This window comes from Zingiber officinale, chromosome 7B (genome assembly GCF_018446385.1).
Source record: "Zingiber officinale cultivar Zhangliang chromosome 7B, Zo_v1.1, whole genome shotgun sequence".
In the NCBI taxonomy this organism is placed as follows: Eukaryota; Viridiplantae; Streptophyta; class Magnoliopsida; order Zingiberales; family Zingiberaceae; genus Zingiber; species Zingiber officinale.
The window spans coordinates 101916084-101941000 of record NC_055999.1 but is presented as its reverse complement, the minus strand read 5'-3'; the positions used below and the strand labels follow the sequence as shown (position 1 = coordinate 101941000).

General features: G+C 39.1%; 3 protein-coding genes across 4 annotated transcripts; 1 reads left to right on the top strand and 2 right to left on the bottom strand.

Annotated features, from left to right (window-relative positions):
• Positions 1–18630: 18630 nt before the first annotated feature.
• On the top strand, positions 18631–21217 carry LOC122006574 (uncharacterized protein At5g39570-like). 2 transcript variants are annotated; one of them, XM_042562127.1, is made up of 6 exons: positions 18631–19359; positions 19579–19755; positions 19865–20041; positions 20166–20348; positions 20492–20677; positions 21027–21217. In XM_042562127.1, exons 1-6 carry the CDS (start codon positions 18850–18852, stop codon positions 21075–21077), a joined length of 1284 nt encoding a protein of 427 aa, XP_042418061.1. In that variant the 5' UTR covers positions 18631–18849; the 3' UTR covers positions 21078–21217. The 2 variants fall into 2 exon arrangements, with proteins under 2 accessions (XP_042418061.1, XP_042418060.1); XM_042562126.1 differs by having other exon boundaries at positions 18640–19359; positions 20495–20677.
• Positions 21218–22029: 812 nt separating this feature from the next.
• Positions 22030–24286, bottom strand: LOC122006572 (60S ribosomal protein L10-like). Its single transcript, XM_042562124.1, has 4 exons — positions 23869–24286; positions 22767–23268; positions 22530–22611; positions 22030–22315 (listed from the first exon to the last, which is right to left on the bottom strand). The coding sequence occupies exons 1-4, from the start codon at positions 23876–23878 to the stop codon at positions 22235–22237; spliced, it is 675 nt and encodes a 224-aa protein (XP_042418058.1). The 5' UTR covers positions 23879–24286; the 3' UTR covers positions 22030–22234.
• LOC122006573 lies at positions 23967–24555 on the bottom strand. Its single transcript, XM_042562125.1, has one exon. The coding sequence runs from the start codon at positions 24515–24517 to the stop codon at positions 24119–24121; it is 399 nt and encodes a 132-aa protein (XP_042418059.1). The 5' UTR covers positions 24518–24555; the 3' UTR covers positions 23967–24118.
• Positions 24556–24917: the final 362 nt, after the last annotated feature.

Here is a 24917-nt window from a genome sequence, read left to right as displayed (position 1 = left end):
AGATTTTGAATTTGATTTAGGTTTGTATTTTGGATTTTGGTTTGGTTTATTTAATTTTATATAATGTATTTTTTCTTTAGGTATATAATATTGATTAAGTCCTACTTGCGTGGTCAAACACGCTTTCGGAACCCAAGCTAGATTGGTTGACTTGTATTGGGTTATTAATGATTTGAAGGTTTTATTTGAATTGGACTTATATCCTAGTCCGGTTTTATTATAACATGCTTTTTGATTATTTAGGATTAAGTCTAAATTTTTTGATCTTGTTGTGAATTTTTCTAACATCTCTTTTAAATTGTTTATTTCATTTTTTAATGATAAATTCTCTTCCTCAAGTGTTAGATCTTGAGTTGGATTCGAATTCTTTAATTGTTCCTTGAGGTTTTGATTTTCCTTAAGAAATTATTTGTTTTCATTTTCTAATTTGGTTAATTTACTATTTAAACAGGAAATAATTCTAAAAAAATTTTTGTTTAAATTAAAGTATACCTCATTCGGGCCTTCGGAAACGAGTACGGACTCGTGGCTTGTTTCGTCTTCATCTTCTGTTTCGGCTTCGCGGGCCATCAGTGCGAGGTGGCTCTGATGTTTCTGCTCTTCTTCCTCCGATTCGTCCGAGGAGTCGTCCCACGTTGCTTTGAGTGCCTTCTTTTTTGTTGGCTTTGTTTTGTCGAACTTTAGTTTTGGACATTCGTTCTTGTAATGTCCCTTTTTGTTGCAGCCGTAGCAAGTCACGTTCTTTTGTTCTGAGGGAGAGCTGATCTTTTGAAGATCCTTTTTGCTGAAGCTCCTCTTTCTCCTGGTGAACATTTTTCTTACCAAGTTCACCAGGTGTTCTTCGTCTTCAGAGTCTTGATCGGAGTCTTCTTCAAGTTCAGGCTTGCTTTTCTTTTCTTTGGAGGAACCTGCAAATAGTGTTATACCTTTCTCGGCTCCAGCATTAGTTTGTTCATGTAATTCTAATTCACAAAACAGCTCGTCTAATTTTAAGTTAGAAAGATTCTTAGAAATTTTGTAGGCATCCACTATTGATGCCCACAAACTATTACGTGGAAAAGCGTTTAAAGCGTACCTTATTAAGTCTCTATTCTCCATTTGGTGGCCTATTGCATGAAGCCCGTTGAGGATGTCCTTGATCCTCGCGTGTAGTTGATTTGCTGTTTCTCCTTCCTACATTTTTATATTAAAAATTTTATTTAGAAGCAGGTCTCATTTTGTTACCTTAGCGTCGCTCGTTCCCTCGTGCAGTTCTATCAGCTTGTCCCATAGCTCTTTAGCGTTTTTGTGTGGACCGACTCTGTTCAGTTCTTCTCTTGTCAGTCCGCACTGTAGAGTGTTGATCGCTTTATTTTCTGTTGACGCTTTTTTCTAGAGATCTGCTGTCCAGTCTTCAGGATCCACTAGATTTCCGGCGTTGTCCATTGGAATTTTGTAGGGTCTCGTGATGCTCATCCACTGGTCGAAGTCTGTTTTGAGGTAGACCTCCATGCGCTTCTTCCAGTAAGGGAAGTCGTCCCTGTTGAAGAGTGGAGGTCGCACTGTGCTGAATCCTTCTTGTTGGGACATTCTGTGCACAGGTAAATAACCAAAAAAAATCCCAAGACTTGGTCTTGGATTAGTAGTGCAGGAAGAGAAAAATAGAAAAGAATCTCGATTCGTGTTGCACTAATTTAAATTAATTAGTGAAATATTAAGTTAACGAAACACAAGTTTTAAAATTAATTATTAAAAACAAAAAAAAACAATTCACCCCCTGTCTGATTGGTGGTTGCACCAAATCAGAGCGGTACCTGCTCTGATACCACTTGTAGGACCGTTAGATTCGATAGAGGGGGGGGGTGAATATCGATTCGAAAATACAAAGTATAAACGCAGCGGAAAAAGTAAAAATAGGCACAATGGTTTTACTTCGTTCGGAGCCTGTGACGACTCCTACTCGAAGGCTCGTACTCCTTGAGTACTTTTCGTTGGGCAATTCACTAGCAATTTGGATAATTACAATTTAAGTACAAAAAGATGCTAATGAAAACTGAAAAACAAATACCGACAAAAAGGAAAAGAACGGAGCGTAGTGTCGGAGTTTTGTTGGCGTCGCACTGAACGTTGAGCAAGACCAGGTGATGAAGAGTTCTCGGCTTGATTGATTCGAAGCTCCATGGGGCTTCTTTTATATCTTTGTTCAGCGCTGGATCCCTTCCGGCGCACGGAATGTGCACAAACCATGATGCTCACGTGGGGACGACTCGGTGGATAGAATTAGCCTTGGGCGGGACCACCTTGTTCGAAAACTCCTTTCTGCAAAACAAAGTTAGTCCGAGGCAAATGTATATCCTGTAAAATAGATTGTCAGCACAGTTAAGTTTCAACAGATAATTAAAAGAGTATGACTTAGATTCCGTCTTTCGAGGCGGAATCTAGTCACGATCTCGACTTAGATATCGAAATGGATCTAAGCGGATCGGCCTAATGTTCCTTCCGGGAGCAGCGTCCTCTGATCCTCCTTCGGTGACTTACCTTGCTTACGGACGTCCGGTCGGCCGTCGACCGTCTGGACTTCTGCTAAGCGTCCGGTCAGCCCGTCGACCGCTTGGACTTCGCCAACTATCCGGTCGGCCCGTCGACCTAGCTGGACTTCTGCCAGCATCCGGTCAGCCCGTTGACACCAGCTATCCGGTCAGCCCGTCGACCTATCTGGACTTCGTGCCAGACATCCGGTCAGCCCGTCGACCTGTCTGGACTTTTCCTGCACACTTGATCAAAGTGTCAGACAACAACACAACTAACTTAACCTATTTGTCATTCATCAAAACCTGGGTTAGACCGTTAGTGCTACCCGCACCAACAATATCATTTCCCAACTTATCGGGCTTATTGATTCATCGAACTAAATCTCACCCATTGATAAATTAAAGAAATAAATATCAAATATATGTGCTTGTTATTATATTAGGATTAAGAGCACACACTTCCATAATAACTGAGGTCTTTGTCCCTTTATAAAATCAGTATAAAAGAAACGACCTCTAATGGTCCTACTCAATACACTCTTAGTGTACTAGTGTAATTATACAGTTAAGATAAACTAACACCTAATTACACTACGACCTTCCAATGGTTTGTTCATTTCCATCATGGTCGTGAGCTACTGTTTATAATTTATAATGTACTGATAACATGATCTTCTGTGTGTGACACCACACACCATGTTATCTACAATATAAATTAATTGAACAACTACATTTATCACAAATGTAGACATTTGACCAATGTGATTCTTATTTCTAGATAAATATTTATACCAAAAGCTAGGCTTTTAGTATACACTCTAACACTAAGGACAAGTATGATTTGCATCAACATTTGGCCTTATATTTGAGTCCAAATTGATTGTATATGGCCCTTTGTTTCCCAAGAATTAAGTCAAGATTTTTTAAACACAAAGTGAATTGTTTCAACGTTTCCTTAAGTTCTTTAACTTGATTTCTCATATTGGAATTTTCTTCCTCAAGTTGGACTTGAGTTAGAGTTCAAATTTGTGTGTTCTCAGTTAATGAACTTGGATTAGTCTTTTCTTTGAGGGCTTTGACCTCCTCTTGGAGTGACTTGACCTATTGGATTTAGCCAACTTTCTAGCCAAGTAGGAAATTAAATTATGTGTTCTAATTTAAAAAAAAACTTACAGTGGATTGGAAACCTTCTGAACCGGATATGGATCTATGGCTTTGCTCGGACTTAGCTTCCGATTCTATCTCGGACTCGGATTCAGTCTCGGCAACATGAGCTTGTGCTGATAGTGCCAATAAGCTTGGTTGAGTTTGTTTTTCTTTATCTAATTCTTTCGATGACTCGGACCATGTTGCACTCGGACCATATTGCCTTTAATGCCTTCCTTCTTCCTTGCTTCATGTTCGGACGCTCTGACTTGTAGTGTCCTTTCTTATTGCACTCGTAACAGGTTACTTCTGATTTGAGCTTCATGGTTTGCTTCAGACCCGGTTGCTTGTTCTGGGATTGGATTATCTTTGTCTCCTTAAGCATTTTCCGAGCTAGGTTGACTAGTTTGGCAGTGATCTCATCTTTGTCTTCAGAATCCAATTCGTCTTCAGATTCAGGTTCCAGTTGGTACTTGGGCTTCACTTTCTTAGTCTTGATTTTTCCTACAAGTAGCGCAATACCTTTCTCTGTCGAAGTAGCATTAGATTATTCATGCAATTCAAATTCTGAAAATAGCTTTTCTAGTCTAATTAAAGAAAGATCCTTAGATACTTTGTAAGCATCTACCATTGATGCCCACAAGATATTCCTCGGAAAAACATTTAACGCGTACCTTATTATTCACAATTCTCTATCTTCTGGCCGATCGCGTGTAGTCCGTTAAGCATGTCTTGGATCCGAACGTGTAACTGGCTCACTGATTCATCGTCTTGTGTTTTAATATTATATAACTTATTTAAAATTAAGTCTCGTTTGCTTATCTTAGTGTCGGTGGTCCACTCATGCAATACGATTAGCTTTTCGTATAGGTCCTTCGCACTTGTCGGTGGTCCACTCCTCTTTGGTCATCTCGCATTAGAGTGTCTGAGTTGCTTTGGCATCGGCCTCGATCTTTTTCATCAGGTGTGGGCCCCAATTCTCGCATTTTACTGGTGCTCCAGTACCATCGAATGGTAGTGCAAATCTTGTTTGGATGTTTATCCACATTTCTACTTGGGTCTTCAAGTAGTATTCCATTCGGCCCTTCCAGTGGCCAAAATCCTTACCGGATAAAAGGAGGGTCGTGCAGTATTGTAGCCTTCATGATGGGCCATGTAAAGTCTTGAACAAAAAAATAAGAAAGAAACTTGTTCCAAGACTTAGTCTTGGATTAAGTAGTGTGGTATGAAAAGAGATAATAAAACTCAAGTGGTGTTTGCACCGACTTCGAAAAATGAAAAACTCGATTGCAAAAAAAAAATCTGATCGAAAGGGGTGTGATGCACCGATTCCGATGGATTCCGAAAATCTCAAGATGCAAAACCAGGAAAAATACTAAAAATTTTTGCTCAAACGGTGGTTTCACCAATTCAAAATGACCTTACTCTGATACCAATTGTAGGATCATTGTGCTAGAAAGGGGTAAATAATGCTCATAGCTTTTTCACGATTTTAGAAAGTTGTAGGAGTAAAACGTAGCAGAATAAATAAAGAAAATAAAAGCAATACTAACACTTTTAGTTTTACTTAGTTTGGAGCCTTTTGATGACTCCTACTCTAAGATCTACACGCGTTGAGTATTTACTTTGGGCAATTTACTATCAATCCATAGAATTATAAGGAGAAGTACAAGTACAATTGAATTAGAGATTAAATGCTATAAATGAAAATTATACGAACGACTTAGAGAGTTGGAGTTTTGAGCTTTCGATCATCAGATCAGTGTTACAACTTTGTTAACTTGTCTTTTGGAGTAGTATGCAATAGAGAGATCGTGAGAATTCGTTAATTGAAGTTCTGAATGATGTATCTTCGAAGTTGCTGGTCAAACCCTTTTTATAGTTAAGTTGAACCTGATCTGATCCACTGATCTCGAGATCACTTTTTGACTCGAAATTGATCGGTCGATCGATCCTTCCTGAATCAACCTAACTTCCCTTCCAGATGCTGCCACTTCGTATAAAAGTCTTCGTTTGGTAGACTGATCTAGTCGTTTGCTTGACCGAACCTTCGACGCTCCTTGCCTTATCTAGTTCGATCAACCCGGTCCAATCATCCCACTATTTATCCACTATTTGGTTGAATGAACCCGAGGTTCGGTCGACCGATCCCCTGGTAGCTGATATGATCTCTAGGGTTCTATCGACTGATCCCGACGTTCGATCGACCGAACAAGGCAAAAACCTTAACCTGCAAAATGTTAGCTTCCTGTAAAATATAGTTAAAATAATAAATAGATAAGGTATTTTGACAGTCTCTGAACTGTCCGGTTTTGACTTCCAGATTTCCCAAAAACCCTAGGTTGAACTGATGCTTATTGTTCCCTCAATCGAGAACGTGTCCTCACATATTCCTTTCAGAAGAGTTTAAACCGTTTGGATTTTTGCTCAGCATATGATACATCAAGATTTCATGTTGGACGTCCAATCCCTGAACCGTCCAGTCTTCCACCTAGTGTCTGCGTTCACCTAGCGTCCTCAACTTTAGGATTTCGCCAATATCCTTGACCCGCCAAGACTTTGCTCAATCCCCAGGACCAGGACTTCGTTGCCTAACCGTAGCTAAGATTTTCCCTTTGCCTATTGTCACTACAAAAAAATACAGTTTTATCGACGGGCATACCGACGGAAAACAATTTCCGTCGGTAATATTCTTAATCACCGACGGAATATTTAATTCCGTCGGTATTATTTTCATTTTCGACGGAATCTTTTATTCCGTCGGAAATGGTTTTTTTTAAAAAAAAAAATTCCTATACCGACGGAAACGATTTTCCGTCGATAACTTACGTTTTTACCGACGGAATACAGATTCCGTCGGTAAATCCGCCTAAAACACCAACCCTAGCTTCCTTTCTTTCCACGCGCGCGCCGATTCCTTTCTTCCTCCTCCCCGATTTCGCCGGTAAGAACTCCTCTCCCTCATTTTTTTTTCCTCTCCCTGCTGCTCTTTGTGGCGGCCGGCGCTGGCCGTCAGCGGCCCGCTGGCCGCTGTGCCGGTTGCTTGTGAGTCGGATGTTCCAGATGTTGCCTTGGTGATCGTTGCTGCGTTGGACACTGCTGTGTTTGTCGATAGTAATAGTTTATGCTTTGTACTTGTTAATTTTTAGTAAAATTTTGTACTAAGTTGTTTTTATTTTGTAAACATATAGCATTTGCTGCTCTTCTCCAGTTGACCTACACATCTTCAGGTATATTTTAGTAAATTATACTTGATATTATTTAGCATGATTTAATTTAGATATATTCGTATATTATTCTGTAACATAATATAGTTATTTCATTTGTAATGTGTTTGTACATTAATATTTGCTAATTTTCAATTTATTGGTTTAAGGTCAAAATGTCTATAAACAAAGCTTGGATGTACAATCGTTTGGAAAATGGGTTTATTAGAGATGATTTTATTGCTGAAGTTGAAAAATTTGTGAACTTTGCTAAGAGTCATCCAGAATGTATGAATGGTGATGAGTTACGGTGTCCGTGTAATCTTAAGAAATGTAGGAATAGAGCTTTTCGTGATGAGGATACCGTGAAGGTTCACATATGCAGAAATGGTTTTGTATCAAATTACTATAATTGGTATTGTCACGGGGAGCCTTATCTGTATGAATCAATTGGACCTTCTGGTGGGGCGTCATCTGCCACAACTTATACTGCTCCTGATATCTCAACTAATGATATTGCAATGCAGTCAATGGTTCATGATGCGATGAATGCTGCAGTTAATTATTCCAATATAGATGATGAAACACCAACACCTGAATATCAGCAACTATATGAAATGTTAAAAGCTAGTGAAAGAGAAATGTGGGAAGGAATTCCCTCTGGTCATTCTCAGTTATCAGCTACTGCTAGGTTATTGAATATGAAAGCAGAACATCATTTTTCAGAAAGATGCTAGATGACATATGTCAATTGATGTCAGAATTGCTTCCTGCTGATAACATAATAACTGATAGTTTTTACAATACAAAGAAATTGGTCACAGGTTTAGGCTTGCCTGTAGAGAAAATTGATTATTGTATAAACAACTGCATGATATTTTGGAATGAAGACAATGATCTACGTGAATGCAAAATCTGTACACACCCTCGTTATAAACATAGTAATCGTATACCAGGGCAGAAGAAGAAAAAAATTGCTTGGAAAGTTATGTATTATTTTCCGTTAACTGCTAGACTTCAACGTTTGTATGCATCTACTGCTACAGCTTGCCACATGATATGGCATCATGAACATGAGCACGATGGAGCGCTGATGTGTCATCCTTGTGATTCCCCTGCATGGAAACATCTTGTGCTTTATTTCCTTCGTTTGCAATTGAACCACGTAATGTGAGATTGGGACTTTCCGCCGATGGATTTCAGCCATTTGGTCAGTCAGGGCAACAATATTCATCTTGGCCAGTTATATTAACACCGTACAATTTACCGCCATGGATGTGTATGAAGGATGAATTTATGTTCCTTACAGTACTTATTCCTGGTCCAACAAATCCAAAAGAGAAGATAGATGTTTTCTTGCAACCTCTGATTACCGAGTTGAATGAATTATGGAATGTAGGGTCAGTGACTTACGATGTTGCAAATAAAACTAATTTTAGATTGCATGCTGCATTATTATGGACAATCAATGATTTTCCAGCATTCTCAATGTTGTCGGGATGGAGCACGGCTGGTAAATTAGCTTGTCCACACTGTATGACAGATTCTGATGTATTTTCATTACCTTATAGTGGGAAAGTATCTTGGTTTGATAATCACCGTAAATTTTTACCAATTGATCACTCTTTTAGGCGAAATAAGAAATTCTTTTTAAAAAATGTTGTTGTTGTTGGAACCCCAAGGTTGTTTTGGTGTGATCAACAAGTTAAGTTAGATCATGTTTATTTCTAACCTTGTGTCTAAGTGTGCAGGAGCTTAGGAACACAGGTAGTCTAGCGGAAGACGCAGCTAGGGAGAAGGACGACAGTCCGAGGGAGCGCGCGGTGGTTCCGAGGGACGAAAGCTGGAGCGGAAGATTACTCGGGGAGCAAGAGACGCAGCTAGCGAGAAGGTCGACGATCGAGGGACGAAGACTGCGGATGAGTACGCTGGCGGACGAGAAGGAAACACGCGGCAATTCCGATGGACTAGAAGTCGGAGGGAAGCACGCTCGAGAAGACCGGAAGTTGGGTTCGGGTGAGCCCTATTCCTGATAGCAGAGATCACCCAAGCGAGCGGATCCGGAGGAGAAGAACCGGACCGAGGTGGGACTGAACCAGAGAAGAAGTCCCGGACGAAAAAGTCAACAACTGTTGACTTTGGGTTCCGGGGCGCCCGGAGCAGTCCGAGGCGCCCGGAGCCCTCTGGGGCGCCCGGAACCCTCCGGGGCGCCCTCTGGGGCGCCCGGAACCCTCCGGGGCGCCCTGAGCAGTAAAAATGACCAGATCAAGTTTTGACTCGATCTGAACGTTGAGGGATAAGTTTTATCCCCCCAGGGCGCCCGGAACCCTTCCAGGCGCCCCGACCAAGGCTATAAATATAGCCTTGGTCCAGAAGCTTTCAATCAACTCAGTAATTAGCATTCCAAACACTTGTGCGCTCACTGTTCTAGTTTAGCTCCTGTTTTTGTGCTTTCACCGGTGTAAGAGGTTTCTCCGCCCGAAGGAGTTTTTAGTGCGATCACTTTCCTTAGATTAACAACCACATCGGTTGTAACCAAGTAAACCTTTTGTGCCTCGCTTTTTCTTTATGCAAATTTACTGCTTAGTTTATTTATGCAAGTGTTAGCTTAAAGAGTTCGAGAATGGTTGCTTTTGTTTTTTTACAGGGCTATCCAACCCCCCTTCTAGCCGGCCCAACGGTCCTACAGTTGTAAGAAAATCTCCTCCAGCCCATGTTTTAGGTGAAGAAATCATTGAGCAAATAGATAATTATGGATTTCTACCAGTATCTCAACCTGGTTCCGATGAGTTAAATAAATACATTGTTAGGATGTGCAAGTGTGGTTGGAAGAAAAGAAGTATTTTTTGGGAGCTACCATATTGGAAGCATCTACTTATTAGACATAATTTGGATGTCATGAATATTGAGAAAAATTTCTTCGATAATATTTTCAACACTGTGATGAACGTGCCTGGAAGAACTAAAGATACTGCAAAATCATGTGAAGAATTAAAGGAACTAGTTAATAGACCAGAGTTGCATCAGGATGAAACAACCAACAGATTTCCAAAAGCTTGTTATACATTAGACAAAGATGGTAAGCAAGCTTTATGCAATTGGTTGAAAGAAATCAAATTTCCAGATGGGTATGCCTCAAATATGGCTAGATGCGTGGATGTGAATAGATTAAAGATGTTTGGAATGAAAAGTCATGACTGTCATGTATTCATGCAAAGACTTATTCCAGTAGCCTTCCATGACTTACTTCCTCAACATGTTTGGCAAGCACTCACTGAATTGAGTCTATTTTTTAGAGATTTAACAGCGAGATGTATTATGATGGATGATATGCTTCGGCTAGAAATAGGCATTCCTCTTATATTATGTAAGCTGGAGCGCATATTTCCACCTAGTTTTTTTTTATTCAATGGTGTTGGTTGCTACTCGGAAAGCCTAGAGGTTTCACTGTACAAAAATTTTGTACAAAGGTCTGAACCTTTTCCTAGCTACCATGTGTTCTTTTAAATTAAATTTTGGATCGCCTGCGGAACTTAACACGTTTGATCCAAAACTTAATCTATTTGTTCTTTTAGGTTTTGACTTGGATCTCCTGCGGAACTTAACACGTTCGATCCAAATCACCTTAAGTTATTAATTCCATTAAATATTAATTTCCATAATTGGTTCCCAGTACTGACGTGGCGAGGCACATGGCCTTCTTGGATATGGGAGCAACCACCACCGACTAGACAAAACCTTTTATAGAAATCTAATATTTAATTTCCTAAAATAACTTTAGGTTAACCGAAAAGAACAATCAAATCACAAGGAAAAATAAAACAAAAGAACACAAGTTCGAAAAGCATATTCGAAATACTAAAACGTAAGCCTCTTGTATTTGGTATTATTTCCATAAATAACTAGTATGATACGGAAAAGGAAAAACTACTAGTTATACCTTTTAGAAAGACCTCTTGATCTTCTACCGTATTCCTCTTCTAACCTCGGACGTTGTGTGGGCAACGATCTTCCGAGATGAGAAACCACCAACCACCTTCTTCTCCTCCTAGCTAGGTTCGGCCACAAAAAACTTTACCAAGGATGAAGAACAAAACACCAACCAAGCTCCAAGAGATGCTAGCTTTCTCTCCTTCTTCTTCTTCTTCTTCTCCAAGTAGTATCCGGCCGCCACAAGAGCTCCAAGCCTTTGAGAGTTTCGGCCACCACAAAGAGGAAGAGAGGAAGAGGATGGCCGACCACCCAAGGAAAAGAGGGAGAGAAATAATAGAGGTTGTATCTCATGAAGGCACCCTCACCCCTTCTTTTATATTCCTTGGCCTAGGCAAATTAGGAAATTTAATTACAATAAAATTTCCTTAATTCCCTTGACATGATTTAATTGAGAAAAATAAAATAAAATTTCCCCAATTAATCTCTAATGGTCGGCCACATCAAAAGAGATAAATTAGACAAGTTTTAATCAACAATTAAAACTTCCTAATTTGTTTCCGGAAATTTTAAAATTAAAATTTCTCTTTAAAAATCTCTTCATGGTTGATAAAAAGAAATTTCTATAATTTTAATTTTATCAACATGTGGATAATTTTAAAGAGAAAATAAAATATCTCACCAATCTACAAATAAGGAAAGAGATCTAATCTCTTTCTTTAATCTTTTATAGATCTTTTACAAGAGAGATATTTTAATTTTAATTCTCTTTAATAAATTATTTCTTCCATAAAAATTAAAATTAAAATTCTTTTTAATTTAACTTGGCCGGCCCTAGCTTGGTCTCCAAGCTAGCTTGGCCGACCCCTATAGGTTGAGTAAGAAGGTGGGTATAGGTGGGTATAGTACTCTATAAATAAGAGGCTACGATAGGGACCGAGAGGAGGAATTGGTTTTGGTCTCCCGATAAAATTAAGCATCCCGTGTTCGCCCCGAACACACAACTTAATTTTATCAATAATAATTCATTCCACTAGAGAACTATTATTGAACCACCGCACCAATCCCAAATTACATTTTTGGGCTCCTTCTTATTATGAGTGTGTTAGTCTCCCTGTGTTTAAGATATCGAATGTCCACTAATTAAGTGAGTTACTGACAACTCATTTAATTAATATCTTAGTCCAAGAGTAGTACCACTCAACCTTATCATCATGTCGGACTAAGTCCACCTACAGGGTTTAACATGACAATCCTTATGAGCTCCTCTTGAGGACATTATCAACCTAGTATCTCTAGGACAGTTTCCTTCTATAATCAACAACACACACTATAAGTGATACCATTTCCCAACTTCTCGGGCTTATTGATTCATCGAACTAAATCTCACCCATTGATAAATTAAAAAATAAATATCAAATATATGTGCTTGTTATTATATTAGGATTAAGAGCACATTCCATAACAACCGAGGTCTTTGTTCCTTTATAAAGTCAGTATAAAAGAAACGACCTCAAATGGTCCTACTCAATACACTCTGAGTGTACTAGTGTAATTATACAGTCAAGATAAACTGATACCTAATTACACTACGACCTTCTAATGGTTTGTTCCTTTCCATTTTAGTCGTGAGCTACTGTTTATAATTTATAAGGTACTGATAACATCATCTTTTGCATGTGGCACCACATACTATGTTATCTACAGTATAAATTAATTGAACAACTACAACTAAATGTAGACAATTTGACCAAATGTGATTCTTTATTCATAATGAATGTTTACAAAGCTTAGGCTTTCAGTATACACTCCAACAAATGGAACATTTACCAGTGCATTTACATATGAGGCACAAATAGGAGGGCCTGTGCAGTACAGATGGATGTATCCATTTGAACAGTTTTTGAGGAAATTAAAAAATAATATTCGTAACAAAGCAAGAGTTGAGGGTTCAATCTGTAATGCTTATCTGGTTGAAGAAGCATCTTCTTTCTGTTCATATTATTTTGTTGATAGTGTGCAAACAAGACACGGCAAATGTCCTAGAAATTATGATGATGTTCAGCCGATAGACCCATCGATGCTTTCTATTTTCAAATTTATGGTAAATCAATGGGTGCATCACGTTCTAGATGGTTAACCGAAGATGAATACAATGCTGCAAGAACATACATACTATTAAACTGTGAAGAGGTCAAGCCATACATAAAGTAAGTTAACTACTCTAAATAAATAATTATTCATTCTTAAATATCTTTCTTGATATCCCAATATTTATATAATTACATTTTTTCTTAGCTTATACGAACAACAACTATATATACAAAATCCATCAATTGCTGCAAGTGAGGTAGCTGAAAAGTTAGAGACCGAATTTGCACTATGGTTTCAAATACATGTAAGTTAAAAAATTTATAAAAAATTTTCCTTCAATCCTATTAATAGGTGTCCTAATTTCTATGTGGACTATATTTTATAGGTGAAAGACCGTAGAATATCAAATGTGAAAGGTGATAGGATAATGAATATTGCATCAGACCCGCTTCATAAAATTAAGTTGTACTCTGGTTACTATGTTAATGGCCTTAAATTTCACGTGGCACAAAGAGATTCACAGAGATTAACTTATAATTCTGGTGTTTGCGTCAAAGGATCTATGGACAACAACAATACTGAGTTTGATTACTATGGTAGACTTGAGGAGATCATAGAGATTGAATATCCTGCATTACCAATAAAGAGGTGTGTTGTTCAAGTGTTCATGGTATGATCCGACACCAAGAATAGGTACTAGAATTCATCCAAATTATAATTTAGTTGAGGTTAATGCAAACAAAAGATTCAACAAATTTGAGCCTTTCATTTTTGGGATACAAGCGAGTCAGGTTTTCTATCTTGAATACCCTACGAAGAGAAGAAGATCTAGTGAATGGTTATCTGTTTGTCGAATCAAGTCTCGCTCAACCATAGAGATGCCGAACACAGTCACTCCTCAAAATCATGATGCATTTCAGAATGATGAAGTGGAGAGACATTTAGTTGATTTACAACTCCAATCTACTTCTTAATTACTTGTAGATGTTAATGTCACTTACGAAGAGATTGATGATGGAGAGATGTCGAATAGTGAGTATGAAGTTGAACTAAGCTCATCTAGCGAAGAGGACATAGCAACTGTACAGAGTTGATTAGTCAGATGGTAACGATGATTAAGTATTATAATTAGTAATCATCAAGTAAGTTATGCTTTCGTATTAAATTGTAATTTTATTATCATGTTTTCATCACCTTATTATTATGTGTTCTAATGTTGTTTTACAGATATCATTATGGCAGAGCAGCAGCCTGTAGCACCACGTGGCTACAAGGTCCTTAAAGTCGTCGGGGACTCGTACGTATTTTTCATTATATTAATTCAAGTTAATATATAATTGATTTCTCTTAACTTAATATTATTTTGTGCAGGTTCACTCCAGATAGCCACCGAGTTGCCACATATATCATGGGAAAATTCAAAGAACGAGTTAGCGCGTCTGGTACTACATGGAGGCATGTAGACCAGGAGATGAAGATATTTTACTATAATGAATTTGTGGTAAGTAAATTTAATATATTTGGTATTATATTTAATATAGTTATCACTTAACTTAAATGCTTAACTTATAATTGCAGAAAATGTATACATGGGAGGATGGGCATGAAGAATAATTTAAATCTACATGGAATACATACTGTGTCAAACTATACAGAGACCATATGTATTACATGAGAAAGAAGGGCGTTAGACCTGCGTATGTTTCCGAGGCGATATGGAGTGCATGGATGGCCACCTGGGCTGCAGAAAGATGGCAGGCAAATGCTGAAAAGGCAAAAGCAAATAGAAATACAGAACCAAGTGGCCCGAGCACCGGAACCGCTCGGCATACGTCAGGATCCAAATCTATTGTAGAGCATACCATGGATCTGGTGAGTAAAATTTAAAGTTATACATTGTAACAAATTATGTATTTATTAGCAAACCTGTATAATTTTATCCAAAAAATTTTTGTATGTAGGAACGTGAGCTTGCCCGACAGCCCACATGTATGGAGGTCTTTCTCAAGACCCATAAGAAGAAGGATGGATCATTTGTTGATTCTTGATCTCAGACTCTCCATGTAAGATTATTAACTTTATTACATTTGTTCATTTCTATATTAATTAGTAGTCAGCAATACTGATTAAATTGGATATTATTTATTTGTTTACAGCAATAAATGACAGAAAGGGTGACTCAGACATCTCAGCCATCAGTAGAGGGGGGAGATTCACAGTCTCTATCCACCGACACTTTAAATGAAATTTATTATGATGTTGTCGGTGGAAGGACAAAAAACTCTACCCTCTACGGCCTGGGCTCTCAAGCAAAAGTTGCATTTGATTGTCTGAGAAATCCGGCCGGTCGTGCTAGTTCCTCTTCATCTAGTGAGATGCAGTCCTTAAGACGTGAAAATCAAGAACTGCGCACTCAATTGAAATCAATGGATGAGAGGATGACCGATATGGATCAGTGGCGAGCTGATGAGGAGAAGAGGAGAGCCGAACGTGACAAGAGTAATGATGATCTCATGGCCCAGATGCGCCAGATCGTGGCTAATTTCACCCAGGGATCACATGGTTCTGAGTCACAGGAGACTCAAGATCCATCAGCCGGTGGTGATTAGTATTTTCTGAGGTATGTTCAATTATACTTTAATAGTTTTTTATTTATCATATATAAACCGTGGTAATATATTTATTCTATTTTTATATTTGGTATAATATGATCATTTAATTTCTAAATGTTTTATTAATATATGTTTTAGGAGTCACGTTCGGTTCTATTTACATACTGGCTCTTCATATGATCATATGCTCCTTTTTGTGTTCAGGTATCATTTTATTATAAATAAAATTCGATATACATATATGCAAAAATATTTATTTATATATCAACATGATCATTTGATATTTGTCTTTTGACAGGATTTCTAGCATTATCTTTCATTCTTGTATTATTTTACGTACTCTGCACTATGGTATGTATTCTGTAACTTTGCACTATAGTATGTATCATTTTGACAGGATTTATATATGCACTATGATATTTTGTTCAGTTTAGTTTGTTTTAGATGATTATAGTTGTTTCTAATAATATGATATTGTGATTGTTTAAGTGTCGATTGTGTAAAAATAATTGTTATATATATATATATATATATATATATATATATATATATATATATATATATATATATATATATATATATATATATATATATATATATATATATATATATATATATATATGATGTAAGTTAGTAAGTGTGGATTATATGTTTGTATGCAGTTGTATCAATGAAGTGTTAGAATGTTATGGTTGTTTAACTGTGGATTGTGTAAATGTGATGTTTTAATTTATGTGTGGATTATATATGTTTGTGTGGATTATATATATTTGTGTGGATTGATTGTAATGAATTATATTTGTGATGGTTTGTATATTTGGAAATTGTATATATGGAAATTGCCAAAACAGATCTATCCTGGAAATTTTTTTTTAGTTTACCGACGGAAATCTAAATCCGTCGGTACATATCGAAAAAATCTACCGACGGAAATGCGGTTTTCCGTCGATAGATCGATATGTTGCCGACGGAAACAGTCTTCCGGCGGTAGTTCATTCCTAGCCAAAAATCACTGTTCCGGCAATGTTTCCCACGGAATTATGGTCCGTCGGTATATTATTACCGACGGAAATAAGATCTTTCGTCAGTAATGACCTTTCCGACAAATCGGTTGCCGACAACTACAATTCCGTCAGTATTCTGTCGGTAACCTATTATACCGACGGAAGGCCGACGGATAATTCCGTCGGTAAAACTATTTTTTTTTGTAGTGTGTTCCCTCAACGAAGAACACGTCCTCATTCACTTCTCTCAGAAGAGTTTACCTTTGCCAGATTAGTCCTCCAAACCATCTGAACTTTTGCTCAGCGTCCGATACATCAGGACTTCATGTTGGACGTTAAATCCCCGATCCGTCAATCTTCCACCTGGTGTCTGCGACTCCCAAAACTTGCACCTAGCGTCCTCGACTCTAGGATTTCACCCAATGTCTTTGACCCGTCAAGACTTTGTCCAGTCCCCCAGACCAGGACTTCATTATCTAACCGTAGCTAGGATTTTCTCTTTACCTAAGATCACTTAGTACTTTCTTATACACTCAGTTTAATTTGTTAGAACAACAATAACACTTAACTTAAAATTCTTTGTCATTATCAAAAATCATTTATTCTCTGCATCAATTTCTCGATGAATCTCCTCACAAATGATTATAAATTGACCATGTAGAACTGTTGCGATAACAAATTCCATCGTTTACTATAATAGACTAAACTCTCCTGAATCTAAGGCAGGCATCCAAATAGGACCATCTTAGTCCAGTTACGTATTCCAAGCTTGAGTGGTCCGATACAGAGCTGGTCAAACGACCTAGTTGATGGAGGCATTCTATCTGCGAGTAAAATAAACATATGTTAACTATGGGAAAAGTTACGCTGTGCTGCAAGCGCGGACAGCTACCATGCAATGTAACACTATCCTGTTAACTATATTAACAAATAGTTGATAAAATTCACCTAAAAACTTAAAATAAACTTTTGCCAAAGAAGTTCATTGTAACACGTTGACATGTTAGTCCACTTAGGCTAGACTAACAAATCAAAGCGGCTCGTGATAATGTTACCTTTGATGAGGTGTTATGTTGCCCAACCGTTTATCCGCGATTAAGTAATCGAAGCATCCGGAAGTGATCCGAGATTTCCAAATCCATTCACTTCAGGATGCTCGGATTACTTCCGGACGTCCCAACCACTTCATCATAGATGTAAGATCAGGTAACATATCAATTCGGTACCTTTGATGATATTTTATTTGAAGATCATTTTCGTATTTAAAAGAAACCTACAAACCGATTCAGATAACGTCCAACCTTATGTTTTTTTCCATTTTATTTGGGAGCGTATAAATGGATCAACTATCATATAACTCGAGGCCTTATACTGGGCCTGTGTGAAAAGGTGCGATGGATCTCATCTACATCTCCATCAATCAATCAATCAATTTATATGATACATCCTCTAGACCGTAAACTACAGTCCAGAGAATCCTGACTGGTGAGAAGATGCATCTAGTCAGTGTCAACTTTCTTGTGTCCTCATGCCACTTGCGTTAGGTAATTCCTCTCACTCTTGCCCTAGCCTCCTTTCATGTGGCTCATCCTCTTATTCCTATTTCGCAGATCAAAGGATCTGAACTGCCTCTCATATTTTCGAGGTCAAGTCTTCTGATCTATAATTTTTTTGGACCAAAAGAGATCCTATTTATTTATTAATTGGATGAATTGAATCTCATTTATTTAACAGGTGGAATTTAGCCATCTAATTAATGAATAAACAGGATCCCTGCCCCATGTTTTCCATCTAACACCACAAACTAGCGATGGACGGCCTCATGTTTGTCATCTAACACCACAAACTAGCCATGGACCGCGCTAGGCGTCCAGGGCAGGCTGGACGTGCCGCTCTTTATGTTCACGCAAGCCCACAGGGATCCGTCTCACTCCCAGCCAAGTTGCAGGCAAATCAAGCATCGTCAACTCCACATTTTGTATTTTTAATCGACACCAAAGCTTTGCATAGAAGTTACATAACTATCAAAGCGTTTTTAGGACTGGACCAGGCCACTCGTCCCCCGGTCCCCACGCATGTGATGGCGTCGCTGCATCCGCTGCACCGTAGCGCTTAATTGGCCGTCCCCTTCGGCCTTTCCCTCGAAAGAGACTTATCGACCCATCACGCCACCGCGCACAACCAGACGCCGCCTGCTCTTTCATTCCATGGCGTTTCTCATCAACCGTACGATAATTTTGTGTCTTCTACTCCACCATCCCCATCAAACAAGCCCCAATGTTTGTTACTGCGATTACTACTGCTGCTGCTGCCGCCCTCCTCAATCATTCGCTCCGATTCCGCATCCATGGCGTCCGCCACCGACGACGACGACTTCCCCGAGTACAACCCCCACCCGTATCGCGGCGGCTACGACATCGCCCTCACCTACGGCGACCCCCTCCCGCCTTCCTCCGCCATCTGCTACCCTATCTCCACCTCGCCTGTTTCCCCGCCCTCTCCTCCTCCCTCTCCTCCTCGCCCCTCGTACCTTGGAGGATTCCCCGATCCCCACCCCGCGGGACCCTTCCCCTCCCCCGACCTCTTCCGGAGCTGGCCCTTCACCGACTGGGACAACCGCCAGGCCTACGCCGTCCCCGAGGGCGGCGACGGCTGGAACGGGTGGAGGCGCGCGCTGGATTACCTCTTCGGTCACGCAGAAGGGTACGGGGAGAGGAGGATCGGAGTCGATAGCTATGGGATCCCTATCTACGCCAACAAGAAGCTCCATGGCGCAGAGTCCGTTCTGGTTGAGGTCCCACCGGCGCCTGTTGAGAGGGTGGAGTATCACGATACCCGCCCTGAGGATCACCACCATGTGAGTTGGAAACCTTCCTTCTCGATTACAATCTAGCCTGTTCGTGAAATCAATTGTTCCTCGACTTTGCATGAAATCCCTAATTTTGCTTGATCTGGAACTTCTTGGCATAGGGTTAAGTGCATTTGGAGGCCGTTGAACGCATATTGAATCCCTAATTTGATGGTGGAAGTGACTATTTTGGATGGTTGTAATTCCAATTTTTTCTTGTTTGTGTAGTGGTCATCATGCTACAGTGGTACAGCAGAGAAGCATGGGTATGGAAATCCTGTTCTTGCCTATGATAGGCACTACGCCGAGAAGGCCCTTCATGTGGAGATTGATCCCAATGATTCCGTGTGGCATCAGAAAGTGAACTATCATGAGGGTTATCAAGTTCAATCACATCATCGCTCGGTAAGCAGTGTACCTTGACCCTGAATCATTAACTTGTTTTGTTAATGCATGATCCTCTTGTGGTGCTTGTTGCTTGCGAATGGTAGTGATTTTGTTCCTCTTCATGCAGCAATTTAACGACAGTGATTATGTTGGTGCATTCTTTGGAAGCCCTTCCATTGCTTACAATAGGCACCACTATGAGCAGCCACTGCATCTTCAAGTCGAGCCAATCGAAACAGATTGGTATCAGAAGTCGAGTTACTCTGAGGCTTATCAGGAGTCAGCATTCCCAAAGTCCGAGTGGGTGAGTAGAGAATTAATCTTTCAAACACATCTGACATCGACTTTCTTTGTAAAAACGGAAAAGTCACGAATTAGTTATATAACTCCTTGTTTAACTGACTTTCAAATTGTTGACTATTTTCCAGAGTTCCTCGCACAATGATACTCAAAGGGAAGCAGGCGATTTCTTTCACAGTTCAGGCTCTACCTATAAGAGGTACTCCTGGGAACAACCTGATTATGTTGAGCTCCGCCCTTATGAGCCCTCGTGGTCTTATAATCAAGGTCACTACGATGGCAACGAGGAAGAAACTCCAAAATGGAATTGGGTAAGTACTAATCTCGAACCTGGTTTCTATGTGCATTTTGTGAATTAGCATCCCGCATCTCCATATTATGTAAGTTTTAGCCTTTCCTATTCTCTTCACAAAATTAAAATAATTGTGGGTATGCTATTGCCCTCTGCATTCAGCAGTATTCATCCGTTGGCGGTCAAGGTGAAAATTTTACCAATTCAGAAGATACTTACTACTACACTCAACAAGAGTATTACGAGCAAGCAGAACCTATTCAGGTTGAACCCTACAAGTCATCCTGGTCACAATATTCAAGTTACTATGAAGCACAGAATGAACAGGTTTCTCAAATAGATGAGCTAGTGAGTATACATCATCGTGCCTTTGTTTTAAGGATGTCAGCTTCTGAGTAATGCAACTGCTTAGGCATAATATTCTCATATCTCAGAGCATCGCTGTCAACTTCTCTAAATACAAAATTTATCTTAAATTTTATATTTTAGATAAAAAAAAATATTTACATCCCACTATCTTATCTTAAAATTTTAAAATAGCTGATATACGATAGTAAAAAAATAATATCTGAACTTAATAAAGTAAAATATTATAGAGAAACTGATAGCATGTTAATCAGTGGTTGTATACTCGTTTAGTTGTAGGTAGTAGTTTTATCAGGACTCAGATTCTCACACTAGTTTTGGGGATTTGCAGGAGGGTGATTCTCCGTACTATCCATTCCATAAGTTGTTCGACTACAGCTGATAATGTGAAACGATGTTGGCCATCAGCCATCGCTTGATTAAATCTAAATGTATAGCATGAAGGAAGATATTTGCTAAATATACTTTGAGATCTGCATAATTAATTGATTGCAAAAATAAATTATATGCTCTTTTCGTTTATTTTATTCTTAAATAAACACAATTGATTGAATCGATATGAACATATACAATCATGTCAATTGGTTGGGCATGCTAGATTTAATGTTAAAGGAACCAATTAAACCAATTGATCTGCAAGCTAGCTGAGCAAAACGTACCCACCAAGTGGAGAGGACAAAAGGGATGAGTTGAAGTGTCCCTTCCCTTCCTACTTAAATACCTAATACATCCACATCAGATATTTTATTTAAAAATTTTATTTTTATATAAATTATCATTTCTATTCTCTAAATTATATATTTATGAACAATATTTCTATTTATTTAAAAAATAAATTTCATTTCCTAAACATCTAGAAGAGAATAAAAAATAAAAAAACTAATAAATAATACATTGAAAAATGAATATCTCAACTTAATAAAATAATTTTTTATCTAAATTAATTATTTTGAATAGAAAAGTAATATTATAGAAGTGAGAGATAATTTTTTATACTAAATTATACATTTTAAATTAAAAAAATTGACGTTGATGCTCACTGAGTGATGTCCAAGACCATACAGTGGATGAGTGGATCTGGCATGGGTATTCAACTAATGTTCATGCAAGTAGAAAGAGGAAAAAAATAAAATCAACTTCTTAAATACAAAAGAACTATGGGTTAGAATGAATTTTGTCACAGATATTCAGACTTGAAAGGAGGTAAAAAAACAAAAGGATAGTGAGGAAACCAATTGAAAATGCTCGATGCGCTTTATTTGCCTAAAAAAATACGCCTGGTTCACATGCAAGGATCCTTGATTCATGCACAGTGCAAATATTTAAAAGGTGAATTAAGCAAAGGTACGGTTCGACCTTGTTATAGTAGACTCATTGAATTACTTAGTCAAGTACTGAAAATTAAATTGCCACGAAATAAAGAGTTATTACATACCCAAGAGTAACACAATGTAACAACTGGTAGAATGCTGACAAAACTAAGCAGACAAATGAGAATAATCGAGAGAGACATGAAGCTTACCCCCCATAGGAACATTCTTAAGAAGCTTCAGCAAAAGCGGATTGTAAGAATGCTCTTCCAGGTTGACGTTTGGAAAGTGGCCCGTGGCAACCAAGTAACTGCACAATCGAAAAAAATATATATATTTTAATTTTCATGACAACCATCTCTTACAACTGCAGAGCACATATCCACGGATGCAAGTTGTTTATGCAATGGAACAATTAAGAACCACAAATGAACAAACACAACTAAATGATGCCGCATAGGCTGCGTAGTAATATGCTGATTCGTGGCATAATGTGCATGACATTTTTCTGTAATAGAAGATACCTTGGCATTGACTCCATCTGGTACAATTCTGTTCTGGCTCTTCCACTTCACATAGTCATTGCGGCTAAACTTAGTGAAACCCCTGTTAATCAACAAGCAATGTAGACTTAGAGTTGACTAACTCAGGAGTAAAGAACAAAGACTTTAGTCATTATAACTAAAACATGGAATCTATATACAAATGAGTCATTATCAAAATTGAAGTGTTAATTTTTAGAATCTCTTTCTAACACTCACCATTTCCCACTAATAATTATCTTCTGCCTGCCGGGGAACTTGAACTTGGCACGGCGCAATGCTTCTTGGGCATTTTGGCTATTGTTGTCCTTGCAACGAACAGAGAGAAGCACCTGACCAATACTTACCCTAGCACATGTCCCTTGTGGCTTCCCGAAGGCCCCCCTCATACCAGTCTGGAGTCTATCAGCTCCAGCACAAGAAAGCATTTTGTTGATTCGCAGGACATGGAATGGGTGGACTCTCACTCGCAGGTGGAAAGCATCCTTCCCCGCAAACTTCGTCATGTACTTGTTACATGCAATGCGGGCAGCCTCCAGAGCTTCACTTGAAACATTTTCCTTTTCCCAACTCACTAGATGAACACAAAAGGGAAACTCATCAACCCCTTTCTTCTTCATTCCAACGTCATAGATCCTAATCTTGGGATCAGGAACACCACGGCAATAGCGAGATTTAGGATAGGGTTTGTTCTTGATCTGACGATAACAACGTGCAGGTCCTGGGGGTGAAGAAAAACCATTCGAACAATTAAAAAAATAATGACAGTAGATTATATAGTGAGCTTCGGGATATTCAGAGGCACCTAAAGGGAATGAAACAACTAGTCAATAAAAATGGAGATCTACAAGATCTTCACAACAATATTCGATTTTGCCTTCAAATATGCAATGCAGATTTAGAAAGTTAGTTATTTTAAGGATATTTATTGTTAAAAATTCTGAATAGACCTAACAACAACGACACAAAAATTTAATCAATACAACACATGTATTCGTTCAACTTATTCTAACAAAATATAACTGAAACTAACGAAATAGACGAACAGCCCAATGGAAACAACTGAGAAGTAACAAAATTGAACTATGTCATAAAAAATCTCACACAAAAACAGGGAAAACAGGAAAACAAATCGAACGCGCCACTAAAGGAGATCATACATAAATAAACTTATGAATCTAAACCAAGTGAAGAAGATTAAGGCATCGATCGAACGACCATAATCTAAACCAACCGAAGAAAATTACGCATCGATCGTATGACCATGACACGGTGGAACATATACAAGGCATCTGTAAATGAGAAGAAAACCGAGACTTACGTCGGCCCATCGCTGCGGCGAAGACAAAGCAAGAAATCGACGCCGAAAACCAGCAAGGAGGAGGAGACGACGGCTCGTTGTGTTTATATATAGCATAGGGGAGAAAAAGAAGGGCAACCCTAAGGAGCGGACCACTGGGATTGATTTGGGCCGTGGCCCGTTACAAACCAAGGACTTAACTTAATGGCCCACCAAGCAACGAGTGTGAAACGCATCCAATGATTCCCTAAATTACTCCAAAACATCTCTGTTACAATTGCTCCCGCGGTGGCGGCGGACCTTTGCGTGCCTGAACCAGCCTCGCACTCTGTTGAAAGATGCGCGCCCTCCGATCGTAATCATCCGGCTCCCTTCCATCGTCGCGTCCCGCCGTGATCGCCGCCTCTTCCATCTCCATCAGCTCCTCCTCCTCCTCCTCCTCCCCCACTTTTAGTTCTTCATCTCTATGATCCTCTCCTGGCTTCCAAACCGACTCTGGCAGCTCCGCCCTCAGCTGTCGCCGTCGTTGCAGCTGCTTCCCGTACCGTAACGACGATATCATCATCTTCGGCCTCCGTGTCATTTCGTTGCTAGGACATATCGAACAAGATCGGCCTCTTACAAAGCTGCCGGAGGAAGAAAGAAGGAGAATGACACTGCCAGACGCCATACGATCATAACGCACATCGATTCATCTATATATAAATAAATATACATGTAAAATACGTCAACGCAATAATGCTTCCATTCTTTAACTTTATCTTTTCTCCTACGAAGCAGCGATGAGCCTTCGGCCTGTAGCCACGTGCCAACGTCGCGAGACACGCGTAAGGAGGTGGCATTCGCACAAGCAAACTCACTGCCTGTCCAACTCCTTGACGAGACAGATCCAGAGCCCCGTGGAGAGTGATCTAATGAGTTTGTAGTAAAGAAGAATTTCCTTCGAATTTATTGAGTGACATTAACTCCATTGTTGGCCGAAGCTATAGTAAATTGCCTCACCTCTCTCGTATTCGATGAACTTGTGAAGCTCTCCATTAAGTTAAGATCCATCACACATGGCCATGTTG